The sequence below is a fragment of the Chlorocebus sabaeus genome, chromosome 22 (assembly GCF_047675955.1).
Source record: "Chlorocebus sabaeus isolate Y175 chromosome 22, mChlSab1.0.hap1, whole genome shotgun sequence".
NCBI lineage: Eukaryota > Metazoa > Chordata > Mammalia > Primates > Cercopithecidae > Chlorocebus > Chlorocebus sabaeus.
In genome coordinates this window covers 82,910,016-82,933,490 of record NC_132925.1, presented here as the reverse complement: position 1 = coordinate 82,933,490, position 23,475 = coordinate 82,910,016, and the positions used below count along the sequence as shown (strand labels likewise).

Genomic DNA, 23,475 nt, shown 5'->3' with positions numbered 1-23,475 from the left:
TGGGCATGAACATTTTAAGAGATAGCAGGGTGTTTATGAGTTAAGGGCATGAACTGAGCTTGGCCAGGTTTAAATCTCAGCTCTGCCACTTTCTTGCTTATGACCTGGGCAAGCTGCCTCACCTGCTTAAACCTCATGCGTAATGGGGGATTATAATCTTCACCTTGCATGGCTGTTGTGAGGATTAAACGCACATGAATGCACTCAGTGACAGTCTGTCACTTACCAAGTGCTCAGTAAATGTCTGCTGTTGCTAGTAAAGCAGAAATTTGAAAATTAAGAGCATACCCTGGCCAGGTATGGTGGCTCAGGCCCATAAACCTAGCACTTTGGGAGGCCAAGGTGGGCAAATTGCTTGAGCCCATGAGTTCAAGACCAGCCTGGGCAACGTGGCAAAACCCTGTCTCTACAAAAAAAGAAAAAGAAAAGAAAAGAAAAAAAAGCCGGGCATAGTGGCATACTCCTGTAGTCCCAGCAACTTGGGAGGCTGAGGCTGAGACAGGAATATCACCTGAGCCTGGGGAGGTCAAGGCTGCACTGAGCCATGATCATGCCACTGCACTCCAGCCTGGGCAACAAAGTGAGACTCTGTCTCAAAAAAAAAAAGGCATACCTTAACCTCAAGATCTTGCAGGTACTACTCAGAAGCCAAGATGTATGTGAAGTACAACAGAAAAAACAACAACATTGCTGTACCAGTAAGATTTTTCATTTTATGTACATTGTTATATTTACAACCATGAATATAAGTGTTGCTATTCCTATTTTACTGATGAGGAAACTGAGACTCAGAAGGGTTAAGTGACTTGCTTATTGTGGCAGCTACTAAAAGGTAAAATTTAGATTTTACTCCATCTATGACTGGCTTTAAAAGTTGAGTGTTCATGACCAGGCACGGTGGCTCACGCCTGTAATCCCAGCACTTTGGGAGGTCAAAGTGGGTGGATCACGAGGTCAGGATTCGAGGCCAGCCTGGCCAACATGGTGAAACCCCGTCTCTACTAAAAATACAAAAATTAGCCAGGTGCGGTGGCAGGAGCCTGTAATCCCAGCTACTGGGGTGGCTGAGATAGGTTAATCGCTTGAACCTGGGAGGCGGAGTTTGCAGTGATCCGAGATCACGCTACTGCACTCTAGCCTGGGTGACAGAGTGAGACTCCATCTCAAAAAAAGACCAAAACAAAACAAAACACAAAAACCAAGTTGGGTGTGCATTATACTACATCAACCTGTCTCTCCCTAATTTAAAAGCTAGGAAACAATTTGTCCAGCTAAGTAGTAAGAAAAGATACCCAGAGTTGCCATAGTTCTAAAAGTCCCAGCCTTCAGGCATAAGAACTGACTCTGGTCCAGCAGTAAAACCTGCCATCTGTGGGAGCCTATTTCTTAGTGGAAGGAGAAGATCCATTCTGGGTTATGGCACATCTTTACCACATGTTGCTACTGGTCTTCCTTTTTGGTATACAGAAAGGTTAAAGAGATCCCTTGTATGGTTGTGGGTAGAGTGGTACATACACCACTGTTTCTCTGGGATATTTATTTATTTATTTATTTATTTATTTATTTATTATTTTGAGACGGAGTCTCACTCTGTCGCCCAGGCTGGAGTGCAGTGGTATGATCTTGGCTCACTGCAACCTTTGTCTCCCGGGTTCAAGCAATTCTCCTGCTTAGCCTCCTGAGTAGCTGGGATTACAGGTGTGTGCTGCCATGCCTGGCTAAGTTTTGTAGTTTCAGTAAAGATGGGGTTCCGTCATGTTGGCCAGGCTGGTCTCAAACTCCTGACCTCAAGTGATCTTTCCACCTCGGCCTCCCAAAGTGCAGGGATTATAGGCATGAGCCACCACACCCAGCCTGGGACAGACTTTTGTATGGTACAATTGCCCTCCGTCCAGGGCCTGTGGAAGACATGTCTTTGGCAGTGAACGTGGACTCTCATGCAAGCTATCTGAGCTCTGGGTGAGGGTATAACTGGAGGGCTTTTCTCACCTCCTGGAAGCTAGTCCCGTGGCTCTAGCAGTCTGCCTGTAGAGGGCATGACAGAGACAGTGATGCTCCCACATTTGGCCCAGGTTGTTCAAAGCCCATAGTTGAAATACTCAGGAAGATCTAGCTAACCCTGCAGCCCTATACCTGAAATGAGAATCTGCCTACAGTGGATAAATAAAATGCCCTTGCCAAGCCTCCCTTTAAGAGGTAATGCCTCCTGAAGAACATCTGCCAACCCCCACAGACAGAGCTATTTGAAGCAAGCACAGAACCTCAACACTCTTTTCTGTGGAAATTCCAATACATACTTTCTTTGCCTTTAAATCTCTGGAATGCTGATTTAAAAGCCTGAAGCTAAAATGTTCTGACAAACAGCGGGCTGTCTTGTCTCTCTGAAACAGTGGTATTTCAGAGGTCAGGGAGAGAGCCCTCACCATCAGCCTCATCAGTCAATGGGTTACATAAGCAGGGATTTGTTTCCAGTCTCTAAGGAGGATATCCACAGAATGTCAGAACTTTAGCAAAGTTCACCAACTCTCTACCAAGCATGGTACCTTATACCAGTTCCCAAATAATAGCAACAGTTTAGGGTTTACTATCCGATGATCGCATTATGGCACTTCACAATGTCCTATAAGGAAAATACTATGATCACCCCATTTTACAGCAGAGGTAACTGAGATACAGAGAGGAGGTGTAATTTGCTCAGGGTCATAGAACTTGTAAGTAGTACAGCTGGGGTATGAATACAAGTAGCATAGCTTGAGTATATACTCTTATCCATAATGCTACACTGTCTCTCCCAAGATGATAATGGTGGGATGGTGGTAATGACAGTGGTGCTGGTGGTGATAATGATGATAGGGAGGCTGACGATACTATAACCCTGGCCCCTGTGCTAAATATTTCCCACATATTACCACATTTCATCCAATCTTCCAACAGTGTTATCTTATCCATCTACTTCTCTTCACCTTGCCTGTCTACCACTGTCCCAGCCTAAGCTGTCATCATCTCTCACCTGGAGTAGTGCAATAAACCCGCTAACTGGTCTCCCTGCTGCAACCAGTACCTACACAATACAATCTTACTGCATTACAGCAGCCAGAAGGATCTTCTGAATGGTTATCCTAGATCTTAGCACTGACTCTCTTGCCTGAAACCTCCACTGGCTTCCAGTGCACAAATCCCAATTTCTTGCCACCACTGGATGAGGCCCCGTGGGATCTGGTGCTGTTCACCTCTCCGCCCCCCTTTCCTGCTTCTCTCCTCCTCACCCATGATGCTCCAGCACAGTGTCCTTTCCCTCCCGACCATGGCACCTTGTTGCCAGGCCAGGACATTTGTGCTGGCTGTTTCCTCTGCCACCAAATCTCTGCAGGATTGGCTCCTTTTTGTCATGGAGGCATCAGCTCAAATAACCTCTCCTCAGAGCCTTTCCTGACCTCCCAGCTATAGGAAATTCTCAACTTCCATCTTTCTCTCGGTCTCACCTCCCCTGCCACCACCTCCTATTCCCAGCCCCAGCCACAGCCACCTCAAGACTGGACTGTGTCCTTGGTTGATTTGCTGTTATTTACCACCTCCCCACCTAGGCTACAAGCTCTGTGAAGACAGAGATCTTGTCCCTCATGTTTGCTGTTTCACCACCAACACCTCAAACAGTGCACAGCCCAGAATGGAGTCCACTAAATATTTACCGATGAAGTAACTGGGTTATCTCATTTACTCTTCTCAAGAACACTTTTAGAATTGAGGCAACAGCTATGTTTTAATAACAGACCCAAGGACGTATGGTGGGGAAATGGCATTTAACTCCAGAGTCTACACCCTTAACACCAATTCTGTAACTGGCTTTGTCATCTTGACTTTCTATTTCATTTCTCTGCTTCTCAGTGTCATTTTTACTCTAAAAGAAGAAGTTAAGAAGATCTTCCATGCTTATTTACCTTCCAAAGGTATTTGGAGTTCAGAGCCCTTATTCTTAACCACTACCAGGGTTGGCAAACTTTTCCTGTAAAGGGAAAAATTCTAATTGTTTTAGGTTTTGTGGATTATTCAGTCTCTGTTGCAACTGTTCACCTTTGCCAGTGCAATATAAAAGCAGCCACAGACAATAAATAAATAACAGTGTGGTTGTGTTACAATAAAACCTTATTTACAAAAGCAGAGAGTGGGCCATTCTTGGCTATAGTTTGCTGGCATCTACACTAGACCACTGGAGAAGCAATCTTTGGTTTCCATCTGTCATTCAGTTATTATGAGGCCTGGTAATCAGAGATGATCTCTTCCCAGCACCCTGGTGTGTATGTTCAGAAAAAATAATAAACATTTTAAGAAAGGTCAAGGTCTTCTGTCCAGTTCCACATTAACCAGTTACCATGTTGACAGAAACAGAAATGGCTCTCTTTCATTTTTTTCTGGACCTAAATTTGAGCAATCTTTGGGTGAACTTGGTGGCAGAAGGTTCTCTAACAACAGGCAAGAGGATTTGTGTCTAGACTCAAGGAGGAGTCAGAAGGGCAAAGGTATGATCACGAGTTACTGTGGACTTGAGAACTTTGACATTCTTGCTAAATCAGGAGTATAATGATGACTTTGATCAAGAGGGGCCAGTGGAGGCTATACAGAAAGACTGCACAAACTAGAGGGTCTAGGATCCAGTGGGATCTTAGGAGGCAAAGCAGGGGTCTGAGCTGGACAAGAAGGCAGCTCTTTTCAACCTAAGCCCATGCGCCTTGGGCCCATTTCAGTTGTACCCAGGCCTTTTGTATCTGCTGTGATTTATTTTTCAAAAAACGTGAAAAATCATAGCAAACGCTATGGGTAATATAATAAATACTGACATTCTCACCATTCAGATTTAAAAACTCAATATTTTGTTAAATTTGCTTCCAGGGCTTTAAAGAATATACGTAAGTAGAGGGTTTACTTAGGGCAAGTGTGAGGATTATAACCAGGAAACACAGATTCAAGTTGCCCGAAATATACACTCTCCCAGTGCTTTTTTAATAGATAAAATAAATAAAACATTACCAGCATAGCTAACATCTCCTCTTCCCACCACCTCAGTCCCACATTCCACCTTTGGCCACCCCTAGTGACAACTATTATCATGGAATAGATATATATCCTACCAGTTCATTTATCATTAGAGAAAATTTTCTACTGAGATGAAATTTATACATCATAAAATTTACCATTTTAAAGTACACAATTTACTGGTGATTATTATACTCACAATGCCGTATAGCCATCACTACGATCTAATTCCAGAACATCTCGGTTATCCAAAAAGAAACCCTATATCTCCCGAATCTCCCCTCTCCTCAGTCCCTGACAACCACGAATCTTTCTGTCTCTACGGACTTGCTTTTGCTGGACATTTCATATAAATGGAATCAAATAACATATGACCTTTTGTTTCTCACTTATTTTGCTTGGCATAGCGTGTCTAAGGTTCATCCATGTTGTAGCATGCATCAGTATTCATTCCTTTTTATGGTTGAATGATATTCCCTTGTTTGGATATACCACATTTTGTTTTATCCATTCCTCAATTGATGGAATAGTGCTGCTATGAACATCCATGTGCAAGTACCTGTTTGAGTACCTGTTTTCAGTTCTTTTGGGTATATACCTATAAGTGGAATCGTGTCATATGGTAACACTATATTTAACTTTTTGAGGTACTGCCAAACTCTTCTTCACAGCAGCTGCACCATTTAAATTCCCACCAGCAATGTATAAGGGTTTCAGTTTCTCCACATCCTCACCAACACTTCTTCTTTTCTATTTCCCTCCTCTTTTTAAAAATAGCCATCCTAGTGGGTATGAGGGATAATTGTGGTTTTGATTTGTATTTCCCTAAAGCCAGCTGCTACCGAGCATCTTTTCATGTTTTTATTGGCCATTTGTATACATTGTTTGGAGACTATCACTTTTTACCTCTATATTTATTCCAGACATCTACAAATAGTGTGCAGTATTGTTTTCTAAGTGTAAATCTAAGTATTTTCCCCACTTAGCATTGTTTTTGAGCTCCCTCCATGTTGTTGTATATAGATCTAGTTCAAAGCTGAATGTATCCAGCCTTCTCTATACCACATTTTATTTATTTGTTCTCTTATTTATGGATATTTACAGCGCTTTCTTTCTTTACTGTTACAAAATGTGTCGCACTTCCCCATACACGCCTCCTTCTGCATTCCTGAGATTGGTTCTCTAAGGCTCAAACTTGTATTTATAAGGCAGGATCACAGAATATGCACATTTACAGTCTTGCCACATGTTCACTTTCTTTTTTAACATATGTTTGGAAAAGCAAATGCAAATTTGGATCACACTTAAGGAGACTCCTCAGCCCTCAGCGTATATCACACTCACACATTTACCAAGCTGGATAACTGTTCAATTTTTCTGGATTTTCAATATTCTTTTTTTTTTTTTTTCCCCCTGAGACGGAGTTTTGCTCTTGTCACCCAGGCTGGAGTGCAATGATGTGATCTCGGCTCACTGCGCCTCCACCTCCCGGGTTTAAGTGATTCTCCTGCCTCAGTCTCCTGAGTAGCTGAGACTACAGGCGCGTGCCACCACGCCCGGCTAATTTTTGTATTTTTTAGTAGAGACGGGGTTTCACCTTATTGGCCAGGCTGGTTTCGAACTCCTAACCTTGTGATCTGCCCGCCTTGGCCTCCCAAAGTGCTGGGATTATAAGCGTGCCACCGCGCCTGGCCTGTGAATGTATTAAATGCCCCAGAGCTGTACATGTTAATGTTATGTGAATTTTACCTTAATTAAATAAAAAGAGAGCTATTACATGGGAAATGCTTCACATTGGCACTAGCTATGAAGTAGAAAGCAGGTATCATTATTGTAAAAGATGAAGTTCATAGTAAGAAAATCTAGAAGCATACTATATATCTAACAATGGTGGGTTGATTAAATAAAGTTATGTCCCAGTTGAACAATCTGATACTATGTAGGTATTCAGAATAATAAGGTCTTGGCCGGGCGTGATGGCTCATGCCTATAATCTCAGCACTTTGGAAGGCCGAGGTGGGTGGATCACCTGAGGTCGGGAGTTTGAGACCATCAAACTTTGTGAAACTCTCTACTAAAAATACGAAAATTAGCCAGGTGTGGTGGCACATGCCTGTAATCCCAGCTTCTCCTGAGGCAGGAGAATTGCTTGAACCCGGGAAGCTGTGAGCTGAGACGGTGCCATTGTACTCCAGCCTGGGTGACAGAGTGAGACTCTGTCTAAAAAAAAAAGAAAGAAAGAATAACAATATCCAGGTATAAATATGAACAGGAACAATGTTGATGTGTACCAAAATAAGACAAGCAAGACACAAAGCAGTATCTGTGCATCATGTGATCCTATTTGTGTGTCCATGTAAACATACATTTAGCAGGGCTATACTCCAAAATATAAAGAGTACCAAAAAGATGATGTTAATAGTCTTTCTTTAATTTACCTTAATTTTATAATTTTCTACAACATCCACATAGTGCTAGTATAATAAAGAAGTAAAAGTTTGAAACATGTCAAAATAAATGCATTCTGGTACTTTTTACTTAAAGATGAATTGTGGTGAATTATTACCTAAAAGTATTCTAAATATAACTTCCCTAAATTATCTTGTTTTATGTGTTCATAATTTTAACAGTAGGCTTTTTTGTTTTTTGTTTGTTTGTTTGTTTTTTGAGACGAAGTCTTGCTCTTGTCCCCCAGGCTGGAGTGCAATGGCGCGATCTCGGCTCACTGCAACCTCCGCCTCCCGGGTTCAAGCGATTTTCCTGCCTCAGCCTCCTGAGTAGCTGTGATTACAGGCACGTACTACCGTGCCCAGCTAATTTTTGTATTTTCAGTAGAGATGGGGTTTCACCATGTTGGCCAAGCTGGTCTCGAACTTCTGACCTCAGGTGATCCACCCGCCTCGGCCTCCCAAAGTGCTGGGATTACAGGTGTGAGCCACCATGCCCGGCCTAACGTTAGCCTTTTTAAAAAAGCACATGTTCACCCCTATTTCATGCATTAAAATTAAATAATTATAAGACATGCTAAATAATATGCTAAATTAATGCTAAATAACAGCATTAATTCAGAGTATGACTTAATTGTTTAATTAATTGCTATTTCCACTTTCAAAGATCTAAGCCATGTGTAAGGACTGTATTGCCTCCCCAGAATAACTATTTAGCTTTAGCAGAAAGACTTAAAACGCACCACCTCTGGCCAGGCGCGGTGGCTCAAGCCTGTAATCCCAGCACTTTGGGAGGCCGAGGTGGGTGGATCACGAGGCCAGGAGATCGAGACCATCCTGGCTAACACAGTGAAACCCCGTCTCTACTAAAAACACAAAAAAATTAGCCAGGCGTGGTGGCGGGCGCCTGTAGTCCCAGCTACTTGGGAGGCTGAGGCAGGAGAATGGCGTGAAACCGGGAGGTGGAGCTTGTAGTGAGCCGAGATCGCGTCACTAAACTCCAGCCTGGGCGACAGAGCAAGACTCTGTCTAAAAAAAAAAAAATGCAGAATGCACTACCTCTCTTCCCCTTTTCACAGAGCACAGAACATGACCCATAAAGTCCAACACACCCCAGGCCGGATAGCTAAAATGGGCCTGATAAATAAAGGGACCTGTGGCTGAGTCACCCATGGTTCATCCCTGACCTCTGGGGAAAAAAGAATACAAAAATTGAAACATGCACTTCCACACAGACTTCCTGTGGAAAAAGGATTTCTCAGAGAGTCAAGAAATGACTTAAGTCTTTGTTTCCTCAGTTTCCCAAAAGGGAGAAAAATCATGTCTCTTAGAAAAACTGTTGGTGTTTAGTGTGAGTATTTCTGTGGTAAAAATGACCTTCCTGACACAATTCAGCAGGCCAAGGTATCCCGTTCACATCTGATTAATGCAAGCTGCCTTATCACTCTTGGTCTTTCCTTATTCTTCAGATAGCTCTGAATGAGGCTGAGTTACCAATATTTGGAAAAAACAGACTGAAAAACAGATGTGTATTTTTGATCAATAGTTGATGAAAAACTCCTAATGAATAAAGTTCATCCCTTTCCTTTAGGGAAGAAAGTCAGCATTAGTATAAGTGTTTCAGTATTTCTTCATACTTTCTTTGTGCACAGAAATGCTCCATTAACTTCAATCTATTATTCTTCTTTGGGAAATGGGATATAGTTGGGGAAACAATTTAAATTAAAAATTAGTTCTGAAACAGTATAAATCTCACCATGAGATTAATTAGTTGCCTCATCCATTCATTCAGAATGTATTTATTCCATGACTCATTCACTCACTCACCCACAGAGTCCCTACAATCGTATTTGGGATGCCAAAGTGTTTTCAACCCATTCCCTACCCACCTGGATTTTGTTCTTGTTTTGCCTTATTCTGAATGACACAAATCAGTTCTAAAGATTTTATACAACAATCAGACAAGATACAAAAAGTCACTGTGGGCCAGTCACAGTAACTTACGCCTGTAGTTCCAGCACTTTGGGAGGCTGAGGTAGAAGTGTCGTTTGAGCCCAGGAATTTGACACTAGCTTGGGCAATATGGCAAAACCCCATCTCTACAAAAGAATACAAAAATTAGCTGGGTGTGACAGTGCACGCCTGTAGTCTCAGCTACCTAGGAGGCTGAGGTGGGAGGATCACCTGAGCCTGAGAGGTCGAGGTTGCAGTGAGCCGTGATTGCACCACTGCACTCCAGCCTGGGTGACAGAGTGAGACCCTGTCTCAAAACAAAACAAAAAGTCACTGTATAAAGGCCAAGGATGATGTGAAAGAATCAGTCTGCATTACGTAGTCTTTATTTCACCCTCTTTCAGAAGACCCATTCTCTAAATATGCGGCATGAATTCATGCTTTCAAGAACCTGCAGAAAGCACACTTTATTTGATAAGCAAATGGTTTCCTAAAGAAAGTGAAGAGTCAGGATCAGAGTCAGGAGGTTCAGAAAATGTATTTTTAGCTTTTGCAAAGATTGGTGCTAATTAAAAATTGGTGACTCCTATAGCCCAGAAGAGTCTAAATAAAAGAGACTTTACTTAAAAGGAAGGGGAGGGAGCAAGCAAAGAGACCAGACATTTTTCTACTCTGCTACCATACTCTGAAAAGAGCACGGCTGACCGAGTTCATGTAGGATCAAACCCTTGTCTTGTGGTCCTGCATTAATGCCACAATCCCACCAGCTGAGCTAACTGGAATTGACTGCTCAATGGAATTAGTCTTCCATCTTTAATTGGCTAGAAAACTTGCCAAGAAGCTCTGCCTGACAGTCCACCAGGCAGAAAACATGAGGATAAAAGATGGTCCAATAATTACCAATGAGAATTGAAGAGGACGATTATTCAAGAAATAGACTATTTCATGAAGCTACTAAAAGCTGGAGGGTAAAAAATGTTGTATGGAGCAGGGCCTGTGGAAACCTGCCCCCTTGTAAACCCTCTACTCCAAGGCCATCGCTTTCAGTAGATGAGGTCACAATAAACTGCAGCAGGTCCTGACAAACGGTTTCCTCCCAGGAGTCAATAAGTTACCTGAAAATGCTTAGTTCTGACTGTTTGAGTTTCACCCCACCATGAATACATGACCAGCGATTCTGGTCAGGTCAGGGCTGTTTCCTTTGCCATGATGTGCACACAGCCACCTGAACAACATGCTAGAACAGCAGGATTACAAGCTTCCTCCAGCAGCCAGAAACTTACATATTTCTAACACACTGCTAAATGTGGAAGTGGCCATTAAGAACCATCAAAGTGTGCATTTTTGGCTCAATAATTCCATTGATGGGAATATAGCCTCTTGGATATGTGCAAAAGAAGACTGTGTGCAAAAGTAAGAATGTTCATCACAGGAAAATGCCTATTTTTTTAAAATAAAAACAACATAAATATCATACTCCATGGGCTAAATACAGCCATAGCATGTAATATTATGTAGCCCTTTAACAATAATGGTATAAAAAACAACTTATCTATATTTCCCAACTTTTCCACAATAAACAGTTTTGTAAAGTATGTAGAAAACACTGTGGGGGGAAATAATTAAAAATTTTACATAGATCAATGTTTACCAAGTTAAAGGATAACTTAAGTGCATGGAAGAACATAATACTGGGGTGAATGTTTTTTGTACAAATCTCTACATAAGACAGATATTCACTCCCATATATTTAGCTATTAAAATATGATATTACTTAATTATCTATTACTTAAATTATTATTTCACTTTTCATTATTTTTACCTCAAAATCTGGTCCAAAACTGGGAAATAATAAAAGGGCTTTTTAAAAAGTCATAAAATCCACACATTAATGTTGTCCATGTGCCTCATTTACAGGTACTTTTCTTTCCATATATACACAGTTATATTATCTTAACAGTTAGCAGCTGCAGTTTAGATGTGGGAACGAGGTCTGCACAGATAAAAATGCTGATAGTGGAGAGAAACAACAGCTGACAGCTTAGTAATGACAGGGGAGCTAGAAATACTATGATGAGCTGACCTGAGAATTCAAAAAGCACAAATTCCTGGGACTAAACAGCCCTAAAATACCAAGAGATCAACACACTATAGCAAAGTATAATGATAAGTGGTCATTGTGTGTCATCTAAAAAAGGCAAATGATAATTTGTATGACCTGGCTGGGTGCAGTGGCTCATGCCTCTAATCCCAGCACTTTAGGAGAACAAGGTAGGAGGATCATTTGAGCCCAGGAGTTCGAGGCCAGCCTAGGCAAGACTGTGTAGTGAAATCCAAATAAAGTCTGTCGTTTCCTTAGCAGTACGAAACCAATGTTACTTTCCTGATTTTGACAAATATACTGCGTTATGTAAGACGTTAACATCAGGGGAAGCTGGGAAAGGCAAATAAGAACTCTCTGTGTTATCTTTGCAACTTTTCTGTAAAGCTAAAATTATTCCAGAATGAAAGCTTATTAAAAATATAAAACAACGAAACAAAGAAGAATGATGTCTTGGTTGTCTAATCAAATTGTCTGTACTCTGCACCCTATCCCCAAATCTCAAGGGGTCTGGCCGCTGAGCTTTCACTGATGTGGTCTGGTTGCATCAAATCATCATTGCAAGGATGTTGACCGTAGAAAGCTACCCTCCTTTAGAACCTGACAGCTCACAACACAGGATCATGTTACCACCTTTTACCCACCTGAGGAAGGGAGGGTCTGGTCCCTAGGTCTGCAAAATCTGGGAAAGAAAGTGGTACAATTCCGAAGGATCCTGGTGCTCTTAGGCCCGGAAACGTTTCATATGACAGGAATCCTCCCGGGAATGACTTCAACCCCCAGATCCCAGGCATTATCTCATCTTGGCTGTGTGTCATCCTCTGCATTTTCCTTCAAGTTGCTAAGAGGAAATGGAGGATCAGACGGAGCTCTGGAAGCCCACCTTCTTCTTAGGTGGATATTTTTAGCACTTTGAGACAAATAACTTGCTTTTTAAGACCATCCTGGACATTCTTCAAATGAGAGGTACAGGCTTTCTCTGCTAGACTCACTGAAAAATGCATGCAGTGTGTAGGAGAGCCAGCCAACAACAGTCAACAACAGGAAAAAACACCCCCATTTAGGGGATCATAAATATTTACAGCATCCAATGGTGTATTTACTATTCAATGATCACGCAAAACAAATGTTCTAGGACAAGAAGTGGTCAGCGTTTCTGTAGGATCCCAGAGTTTCAAAGCTGGAAAGGGAACAGAGATGCGTCCAGTTCCCACACTTTACAGGTAAGAAGGTTGAGGCTCCAAGTATGCTCCCATAAAATGTCTGCTTTTAAAAATATCTCAGGCCGGGCGCGGTGGCTCAAGCCTGTAATCCCAGCACTTTGGGAGGCCGAGACGGGTGGATCACGAGGTCAGGAGATCGAGACCATCCTGGCTAATATGGTGAAACCCCGTCTCTACTAAAAAATACAAAAAACTAGCCGGGCGAGGTGGCGGCGCCTGTGGGCCCAGCTACTCGGGAGGCTGAGGCAGGAGAATGGCGTAAACCCGGGAGGCGGAGCTTGCAGTGAGCTGAGATCCGGCCACTGCACTCCAGCCTGGGCGACAAAGCGAAACTCCGTCTCAAAAAATAATAATAATAATAATAATAAAAATAAAATAAAATAAAAATAAAAATAAAAATATCTCTATTACAACACGCATTCCCTGAGCCCCAGTTCATTGTTTACAGACCGTCTCTCACAGGAGAAGTGGGTGTTTGCCAAGGGACTCAGTGCAGTACTGTGAGTAAGCATCACAAGCAATCAATAAAAGCTTGTTTGAGACACCAAGATGGAAGCTCATCTCTGCCCTGACTCATATTTCTAGGGACCTCTTCTCTGAACCTAGTTTTAAAATTGAGAAGACAAATCTTATTCCTGAATGGCTAAAAGAGCAACCAGGAGTGCATTTGGAAATTCACCTGCTGACATATTATAACATTAATATTATTTGTTCAAAAATTTTAAAAAAATTTCATTTCCTTCATGAGATAAAGATTAAAATTTTTCATTTTCTTTGGTAAGAATTTCTAGAATGCTGCTGCTTTATTAAATTTCATGGTTAGACAGATTTACTGAGATAGAAAAGGTTTTTTAAAAAACTGTAAGATTAAAACAGCAAAGTTCCTGTTATTAACATACACACAGTTAAGCAGTGCCAAAGAAAGCTGTTTATACCAGAATATGTCACCTGATCCTAAGAATATTTAAATTAGCACTTTGGGATGCAAAAACACGGAAAACCCCTTCTCTTTGCCCCCAATATATAAATACTCCTGGTTCCTCATCTATACTGATCAAGTTTGGGTCAAAACAGAATGATGAATTATTAAGATCCCTAGATATGCCCACTGTGACATCTCAGTGCAAGAGTGAGAAGAACAATTAACCTTGGCTGGGATCTTTCCCTAAAATAGCAATGGTAGGAAAAGCTTGAGTCAACCACCAGCTAGCAGGCAGAAATTTCAAAGAGGTGGCGAAAAGAAGAACTTGCTGGCTACTTACTGGATAGGCTTCCTCAACCAAATCCCCCTTTCGGCTGTAGCATGCTCCTGCTTGTTGGTCTTACATGAGATCTTCCATGTCCTCCATTTAGACATAACTTACCCAATTAGTTGCCATCAGCTCTGCACAGCTCACACTCCCACTTTCTCCATCATGGCAGTCACTTACAAGCTGAGTAGTTGAATCAACTTCACTTTTCTATGCACACAGTTAACCAGAAATTTTAAAAATTTAAGTTTAAACATAAGCACCCACAATCTGATGTTTCTAAGTCTTTAGTTACATAGTTTCATACTCAGAGACCTCACCCCCACAAAGAGCATTTAATCAGAAAAATTCTTGGGTGTGATTCTATGCATTTCAGAGTAGCTATGTAATCACTGTGATTCCATGCTTTACCTTCTTCAGCCATCAGATTGATTTGAAATAGGTAATTCCATGAATTACAGTCAAAGTATTAATAAAAAGAGGACCAAAAAGTGTGTGTGGGAGGGCGCCAAAACCCACATACACATACAAATTCCCAAAATAAGAAGTTGAGCACTGAACCATCCTCAAAAGATGGCATCTTTTGCAGAAGTTATATTTAATCAAGGTCTTGGCATTTGTTTTATTATTTGCAAAAGATCTTTTTTACTAACATTTTGTAGGCACTACACATTATCCTTTATAGACACTAGCTTAAGTAATTCTGAAAAATGCCATATGAGGTAGGAACTACTAGTAAGTCCACCCTGAGATGAGGGAATGAAAGCTAAGAAGGTTAAGTTCTCAGGTTACCAAGTTAGTTGTGGAGGCAAAATTTGAACTCAGTTCCTCTCCAAAGTCCAAGCTGATCACATTTCTTGCAGCGTTTCCCCAAGCATGGCCCATGCATCACTAGTCAAATGTGAGATTTTAAGATAAAATAAAAATGTATAAATACATATACATATATATATACATATAAAAAATATACATACATTTTTATTTTAACAGTTATATATGTATTTATTTTAATGTGGATTAGAAAAAATTGTCCAGCTAGCAGATATTTCTTTGATGTTATATTGCTTGGGACCTAGCTAATTTTGCATCAATTACATGCTTTGCAAGAGCTAGAAAAACAGTTAAGCTCTAATGCCATTTATTCTAAAAAATAAGTGATTTGACTCACCAAGGAATGGAGTCCATACCAGCTTCTATAGACTGCTTCCCAGCTGAATTAATTAGCCTGGATATTAAATGATCCCTAGCAGATGTCTAGAATCCAATGCTTTTAACTCCAAAGAAGAGTTTCTTCTGGTACCCTTCTCTTCTCCATCATTTAACCCCTTCATCTTTTCCCCTACCCCCTACAATCATCTAGCCCTGGAAGATTACCTAAGCTAAGACAAAGCGGTGAAGAGCAGAGATGTCTCGAAGGAAGCAGAGCTGCTCACTCATCCTTCTGTCCCCAACATGGTTCATCACGGAACTCTCCCTAGGGTGGTCATAGCTGATCCCTGAGCAGACGCCCCGTTCAGATAATGGCCAGACATCAAAGCATCAGCTGATATAGAAATCTCTGGAGGAAAAAGCTATCTTGGTGACATAGTATTTTTAGTTCATCCTTTTCTTTATTGTCGAAATGACTTACAAATAGCTCCAACTTTTGACCGTGGCTAGTCAAGACACCGGTGGGCTGACTTTGTGTTCAATATTTTACTTAAAAAAACCCTCGAACTTCTAGTTATACAAGTAACACATGAATTATTTCTCCTTGTAAAAACTTGCCATTTGGAGCCACGAGGCCCCCTCCTCAGCGAGAACCAATTTAGGGTTTTAACTCAGAATCAATTCAATGAATTTAGGGTGTTATCCTTTCAGACTGCTTTCTATGCATGGATGTATCTTTGAAAAATAAGCAGAATTGTTCTGTGGTGGCTTAGCTTAGCACACAAATGATATCATACTTAAATTTCTGTAACTCTATTTTTATTTTTTATTTTTCTAAGACAGAGTCTCACTCTGTGTCCCAGGCTAGAATACAAGGACCTGATCTTGGCTCACTGCAACCTCTGCATCCTGGGCTCAAACGATCCCCCTGCCTCAGCTCCCAAGTAGCTGGGACTACAGGCATGTGCCACCATGCCTGGATGACTTTTGTACTTTCTAAAAACAGAGACAGGGTTTCACCATGTGACCCAGGCTGATATCAAACTCCTGGACTCAAGTGATCTACCTGCCTTGGCCTCCCAAAGTGCCAGGATCACATGTGTGAGCCACCATGCCCAGCCCAAATTTCCGTAACTTGAAAAAAGAAATCTAACAGTATGTCTTGGCAATCTTTTCATCTTTCACCATCTTTCTTTCCTTTTCTTTTTCTTAATGCTGCATTGTATTCCAAGTATTCTATAGTGTAGATATGTTTTTATATTGTAAGGTGAAAATATGCAATTTGACCTTTGGCTTTTCTATAACACTTTTTCTCAGAGAGCAATGATACATAAGAAGATTCCCTTTACTTTCTGCCCCTTCTTGTTTCTAGAAAACTGCCACTAATGGCAATCTGAGTGAGGGACTGGCATTATTAGTTCTATAATTCCCGGTACAACAGCAGGTTAACAGGACATAAAATCAGGCAGAATTGTGACTCACAACTGTATGGCCTTGGATTCATTAAACATCTATTAATCTCAGACTCATCATTTGCAAAATGAAGAGAATAATATCTACCTTTCAAGGTCACTGGCAAGATTCTGTAAGAAAAGGAAATTAAGAACAAGCAGAGTACCTGGTACTTTAGTGCATGACAAATTATTTAAAGCTGTGTGGCAAAGTTCTGCTCAACAGTGCAGAATACAAATATGTTTCTATTATGCAGGATTTTCAGTTTATGTTCAAAAATTATTATTTCCCTTTGGAATATCTTGTTAGTATGGATTTTGCACCCTGTGGATTTACAGGTAGGGAAATTGAGATAGAAAGATATACTCAAGGTAAATCCATCGTGGTGCCAGGATTAGCTTTTCTAAGAACAGTTAAGCTTCTTTTCTTATGACTTATCATTAAACGAATAAACAGAATGCTTGAAATTGCTACCTGAAAACTAAGCATGTTGTCTGGAATCTTGCCTGCCTCTGTTAATTTTCCTCAAATGACTATTTAGAAACAAAAGATACAAAATATTTCAGGTAAAGAAGATAATATTTAATAAAATGAAACAAAATAAAAAGGAAAAGGAAAATAACACCAATACCAACTGCTGTTACCACCAGGATTCCAGCCAACAGGTAATTAAACAGGTTTTGCTTCAACCTTCTAGCAGGGCTAAAAACAATCAGCCTGAAGCATTAGGGGAGTGGGAAGACTCTGGATCAATTTCCCTGGATTACATGGAACAAAGATTACATGTGTGTACAAAAACACAGGGTGGTTTTGTGACAAACCCAATATTTTCTGGGAGCCTTCACCAAGTCACTAAACATTACACATAGTAGACGGCCTCTTAAGGTGTCCCCCATGATCCCTGCCTCCTGGTGTTCACATCCCTGTAGGGCCAGAACAGGCTGGCATACTGATTTTCTTCTAGCCATATAGAACATGGCAAGATGACAGGATGTACATGATTATGTGTTATGATTACATTACATAAGATTGGGTTATGTACTCATATTCTGAGGCAACTCTTTCCATTGCTGGAATCAAAGAAGCAAGAGGCCATGTTGAAAGGCCCATGTGGCAAAGGCCTGAAAAGTGGCTTCCTGGAGCTGAAGGTGGCCTCCAGCCAACAATAACAAGAAACTGAAGCCCTCAGTCCTGCAACCACAAGAAGATGAATGCTGCCAACGTAAGTTTGGAAACAGACCCTTCCCCAGTCAAACTTCAGATGAGACCATAGCCCTGGCCAATGCCTTGACTGCAGCTTTGTGAGACCCTGAAGTAGTAGAAGGCCTAGCTAAGCAATGTTGAACTCCTGACCCACAAAAATTGCACCATAATAAATGTGTGTTGTTTTAAGACTAAGTTTGTAGTAATATTGTTATAGATAACGAATACATCACATTTTCCTCCATGTCTCCATCTGAACACAGGGGAGAAATCATATACAGCTTGGTCTCACCAGCAATGAGGGACTAAACATCCATACTAGAATTGAGCCACATGGTCTATTTGGTGATACCTGAATTGAAATGAGTCCTATAGCATTATTCTAAAAACCAGTGCTATATTTTGTGTTTCTTTGTTGATTTTTCCTTTCCTTTCACAGTGAGACAGAACAGTATACATTTTAATATATGATGTTCCTTCATGAGCAAATTATCTCCCAGGGAGATTTCCCTGACTTCCTAATTGATTTACTAGTCAGCAGGTCCTAACTTCACTAAGCCATTCCTTCAGTCCTTGACCTTATTAAAACACCATTCCAATCAGATCATATCCTTCTTCCAAAACCTTCACTGCCTGGAGACTCAAAGCCAAACCCTGTAGGAAGGTCCCACAGTCAGGTTTGTTGAATGAATAAAGAAATGAATAAAGGTGTCTGGTAGAACACAAACAGACCACACTGAAGTTTTGCTTACATGTGGCAAAGACTGCATCTCATTCACCTTTATTTACCCAGTGCCCAGCATAGTGTTTACTGTGTAGCAGCTGTCCCTAGACTTCCATTGTGATACTGAAACAAAAATGCAGCATCACTCGCTCTCTCGCTGCTTTAAGGATCCCTGTGTTACCCTTGTGTCCCTGAGCCTGGTAACCCATACTACTGAAAATGAACCCAGACTTTCCAAGATCATTAATCTGTTTGTTATAGCATAATGTTTAACATGTAATCTGTTTAACAGTTCTAAAATTCCCATTTGGGTTCATAACAATTCCTTCTTCACTCCAACCTAAGGGAGCTTTATATATGTCTTTAATATGTCTTACTCTACTTCATGCCTCAAAGGAGCACAAGAACACAAACAAACATGGTTGGCCAGAAATGTAGAAATTAGAAAATGGGGCAGGGCCGGGCGTGGTGGTTCACACCTGTAATCCTAGAACTTTGGGAGGCCGAGGTGGGTGGATCACGAGGTCAGGAGATGGAGACCATTCTGGCTAACACGGTGAAACTCCATCTCTACTAAAAATGCAAAAAATTAGCCACAAAAATAGTTGTGGTGGCGGGCGCCTGTAGTCCCAGCTACTCCAGAGGCTGAGGCAGGAGAAGGGCGTGAACACGGGAGGCGGAGCTTGCAGTGAGCCGAGATTGCGCCACTGCACTCCAGCCTGGGCGACAGAGCGAGACTCTGTCTCAAAAAAAAAAAAAAAAAAAAAAAGGAAAAAAAAAAGAAAATGGGGCAGGAGGAAATAGGTGCTGAATTAGAACACCAGATCATGGTCTTACAGCTCAGGGAGAGGTGTAGATCCTGAAAGTGGGCTTCAAGTGCAACAACAATTAACAGAAATTAATCATTAGAGAAGTTGAAAATGACTGGAGAACTTCCAGGCCTAGGTGATAAAAAAAAATTTTTTTTTATAGATTTAGTGGGTACAAGCACTGTTTTGTTACATGGATATATTGCATAGTGAAGTCTGGGCAAAAGGGGCACATTTGTATAAATTGCTGGGAATGGACTCAAAGTATGTGTAAGCTGTTTGATTCCCTGTATTTGCTGCTTTGAATGGGTTCTTGTACACCCAAAATTATATGCTAGTATTTTAGAACAGGACTTGTGTGGACTAACTTCACAACTTTTTCCCCATATAATTACCCCTCCTCAGATCCAGTCATGGACCAAATTTGTCTCTAGTGATCCCAGGGTCTTGTGTCCTGTTCCTTTCCCTTTCTTTCCCTGTCAAAGCTCTAAAATGCTAAGAATCACTCACAAGGATAGATTACTATTCAAAGTGCTCTCCTCCAAAGGTTGCATTTTAACCAGGAAAACGTCAATAATTCTTACAGGATTTATTTACAAATTACTTTGACACAAACCATCTTACTTGATGCCCAGTGCCCAGCACTTAGTAGGCACTCAGTAGTATTTACTGAATGGATGGATGAAGAAAAAGAGGCTCAGAGAGGTTAAGTGACTTGCCTAAGGTCACAGTGAATTAGTCAGAATAGGGGGTGGAGGGGTTAGAACACAAGTTTTCTGACTCTACCTCCCAAGCTCCCTACATTTCCACCAAATCATAAACTACAGACAGAACGATTCACAAGAAAAATTGTAATTCAGGGGTAATGTGGTCTTCCCAGCTCCTAATAATTCACTCCATGAAAGCAGTTTCTTCTGTCTTAGAGCCAATTCAACCAAATTGAGGCATAATTCTAAGACTCAAATTTGCAAATTCATACCACATTCAGCCTCATCTTATACCTTCAACTGGGTTTCCCAAGCACGTTTTTGGCCAACTGTGCTGGACATTTAGTAAGATGCTTTCAAGGTGGAAGCAGAAAGCTGGAGGTGAGGAGGGAGCATTTTATCACCTCTTTCTTCAAAGGTTCTCTTGTTTTTCTGGCATTATTTGAAAACAGTGAATCCCCACCTTGTAAAAGTTGATAAGTCTTTAAGAGCATTTACCCTTGATTTCATTTTTTATCTTATTTTTGTTTTGAGACTGAGCCTCAATCTTGTAGCCCAGGCTAGAGTGCAGTGGCATGGTCTCAGTTCACTGCAACCTCCATCTCCCGGGTTCAAGAGATTCTCCTGCCTCGGCCTCTCGAGTAACTTGGAACACAGGTATCCACCACCATGCCCAGCTAATTTTTGTGTTTTTAGTAGAGACAGGGTTTTACCATGTTGGCCAGGCTGTTCTCAAACTCCTGACCTCAGGCGGTCCGCCCACCTTGGCCTCCCAAAGTGCTGGGATTACAGGCGTGAGCCACCACGCCTGGCCTACCCTTGATTTTGTAAACAGTAGTTAGGCCCTGCTGACTCAGTGTAGAGTGCAGTGCTATGCACTGTGGTTAGGATGTGGGGGAAGGAAGGCACAGCTCCTGACCTCCAGAAGCCGACACACACAGATGGAGACATCACAACTACAATAAGTACCACGGACTCGGGAAATGTGCACTGGAGAGCAAAGAAAGGCTTGGGCTGAGTAGGAAGTAGCTTTAAAGACATAAATGTTAGTGTGACATTTAAGCTACCTTTGGGTTTTACTTGTGGATTAAATGATAGGGTGTCTGGAATTTGCTTTTTTAAAAAAGTGTGTGGATGAGGGAATAGTAAAAGAATAATGGTAAAGTATGGTAGCTATTACGGCTGGGTGAATGATAAAGGGACTTCATTATACTCATCTCTTGAATTTTGTGCTTGCTTGAAAATGTCTATAATAAACAAAAATAAAATATTTGGGGAATCAATTCTAGGCTGTGCCACATGCTAGCTCTGCAGCTTTGGGCAATTCACTTAACTCCTCAGACCCTCAGTCTCCCCAACTGTACAATGGCTATAATACCCTCTCCCTTAGAGGGCTTTTTTGGATACGTAAATGGTAATAAAATAATAAAAATATATGCAAAGGGCCTGGTACTATTCCTGAAAAATGTAGGAGCTCAACAAAAGGTAGTTTATTGTTGTTATCACATAATAAAAGTCATTTGGTTGGGGGCAGGGCTACAGAGAACCCAGTCTTACATATACACTGTTGAACAACGGCTACACAACTCTCCCACTAAGATTTTTCTTTTTTTTTTTGAGATGGAGTCTTGCTCTTGTTGCCCAGGTTAGAGTGCAATGGTGTGATCTTGGCTCACTGCAGCCTCTCCTTCCTGATTTCAAGCAATTCTCCTGCCTCAGCTTCCTGAGTAGCTGGGATTACAGGTGCCCACCATCACACCCGGCTAATTTTTTGTATTTTTAGTAGAGATGGGATTTCATCATGCTGGCCAGGCTGGTCTCCAACTCCTGGCCTCAGGTGAGCCGCCCCACTTGGCCTCCCAAATTGCTGAGATTATAGGCATGAGCCACCACACCTGGCCCCACTAAAACATGTTAATACACTTGATGTACCAGCGGCAGAGGCTGAACTGAACATTAATTATTATCAGCAGGTATCCAGCTCCTTATTTAGTAAAACCACTAAAAGAGCTTTATTTTTATCTTAATTTCAGTGAATCGAGCCTCACTCAGCTCCTGCTGACGTGAGAGCAGCCTTTTGTGAGGCTACTTCATTCTGTATGTTCCTGGGGGTTATAAAGTAGCACCTAAGGGTCCTGTACCTACAGAATCAGAAGGTATTTTATCAGGAACTTACATAATTCTTCTCTACAAGTGTGCATGAGAAGCTAAAACTCTGATTTAAAATAAAAATTATACATGTTTGATGAGGTTTTTTCCAGGCAAATATACATACAATCTGTATGTATATTTACATACAGCTTAGTGATCGTCTCTGGATTCATTTTAGCAATGTAAAGATACAGCCTTGATCCAGTTTCTTCACCTCTTTCAGCCTCATATTTTTCATCAGTAAAAATGGGAACATGGATAGTAGCAACCTCCCAGGGTTGTGGAAAGGATTAAAGGAGAAAATACACATTAAGTCCACAAAGTAAAAGCTAAATGTTAGCTGCTTTTATTATTCATGTACCCTGATTTCAACTAAAAAGCTCTCACTTTGATATCACACTTCCCTCCCACAATGCCCATGTCCTGTTGCCTTAAAGACGCTGTTATACCAACCCTAGTAGCCCAAAATAGATGGTCCCTCCTCACCTCTGAGTAAAAAAAACCAAGAAATTTAATTACCAGACAAAGAAAACACACTTTGTTTTCTATTTCTAGATATCAATCTTAAAGTAGCACAAAGAGTGGAAAAGTGTCTCTGAAAACACATTTTCATCTAGGTTGGCTGTTTCTAGAATTTAGAGAACAATGCATTCTAAAAATACTGTGCCTGCATTCATCTTCCCTTGTTTCCCCGCTCTGAGGGCCACTTTATACTCCAGCTGGGATATGACAGCTGAAAGAACTTTTTGGAAAACACGCCTTACCAAATGGAGTCCTCGGGAGTTAGATCTTATCAATTTTTGTTCAAGATCCAAAACTAAGTTGCTTTATGCATTTTCTGGGTTTTAAGTATTACCCCCCTGCACCCATCCACCCCCCCCTTACCAGTAACACACAGCCCAAGCCTTATCAACACTGTTCCTAAGCCCTATTTGTTTCTTAACTGATGCTTTCCCACATCACCCATCACATGTAGGTACTAGGCACTGCAGTTCCTGAAATTTTTGAAAATATCAGCAGTCCCCATCTGATGAATTAGTTACATACCAGAATTTCTTTATAAACTTGGTTATTTGGGGCTGGACATAGTGGCTTATACCTGTAATCCCAGCACTTTGAGAGGCTGAGGCAGGGGGATCACTTGAGGTCAGGGTTTCGAGACCAGCCTGGCCAACATGGTGAAACCTTGTCTCTACGAAAAATACAAAAATTAGCTGGGCCTGGAGGCACATGCCTGTAGTCCCAGCTACTAGGGAGGCTGAGGTAGGAGAGTCA

The 23,475-nt window shown here is 41.2% G+C and overlaps 1 protein-coding gene across 7 annotated transcripts in view; it reads right to left on the bottom strand.

Annotated features, from left to right (window-relative positions):
* ARHGEF3 (Rho guanine nucleotide exchange factor 3) overlaps positions 1 to 23,475 on the bottom strand; it is a 340,374-nt gene that overhangs the window by 102,622 nt on the left and 214,277 nt on the right. The window contains exon 1 of one of the 7 annotated variants that reach the window (XM_007984681.3): positions 12,177 to 12,341. The exons of the other annotated variants lie outside the window; for them this stretch is intronic. Coding sequence (XP_007982872.3) covers positions 12,177 to 12,326 — 150 coding nt within the window. The 5' untranslated portion in view covers positions 12,327 to 12,341. Of the gene's footprint in view, positions 1 to 12,176; positions 12,342 to 23,475 lie in introns of those variants that run through there. 7 annotated transcript variants of the gene reach the window in all.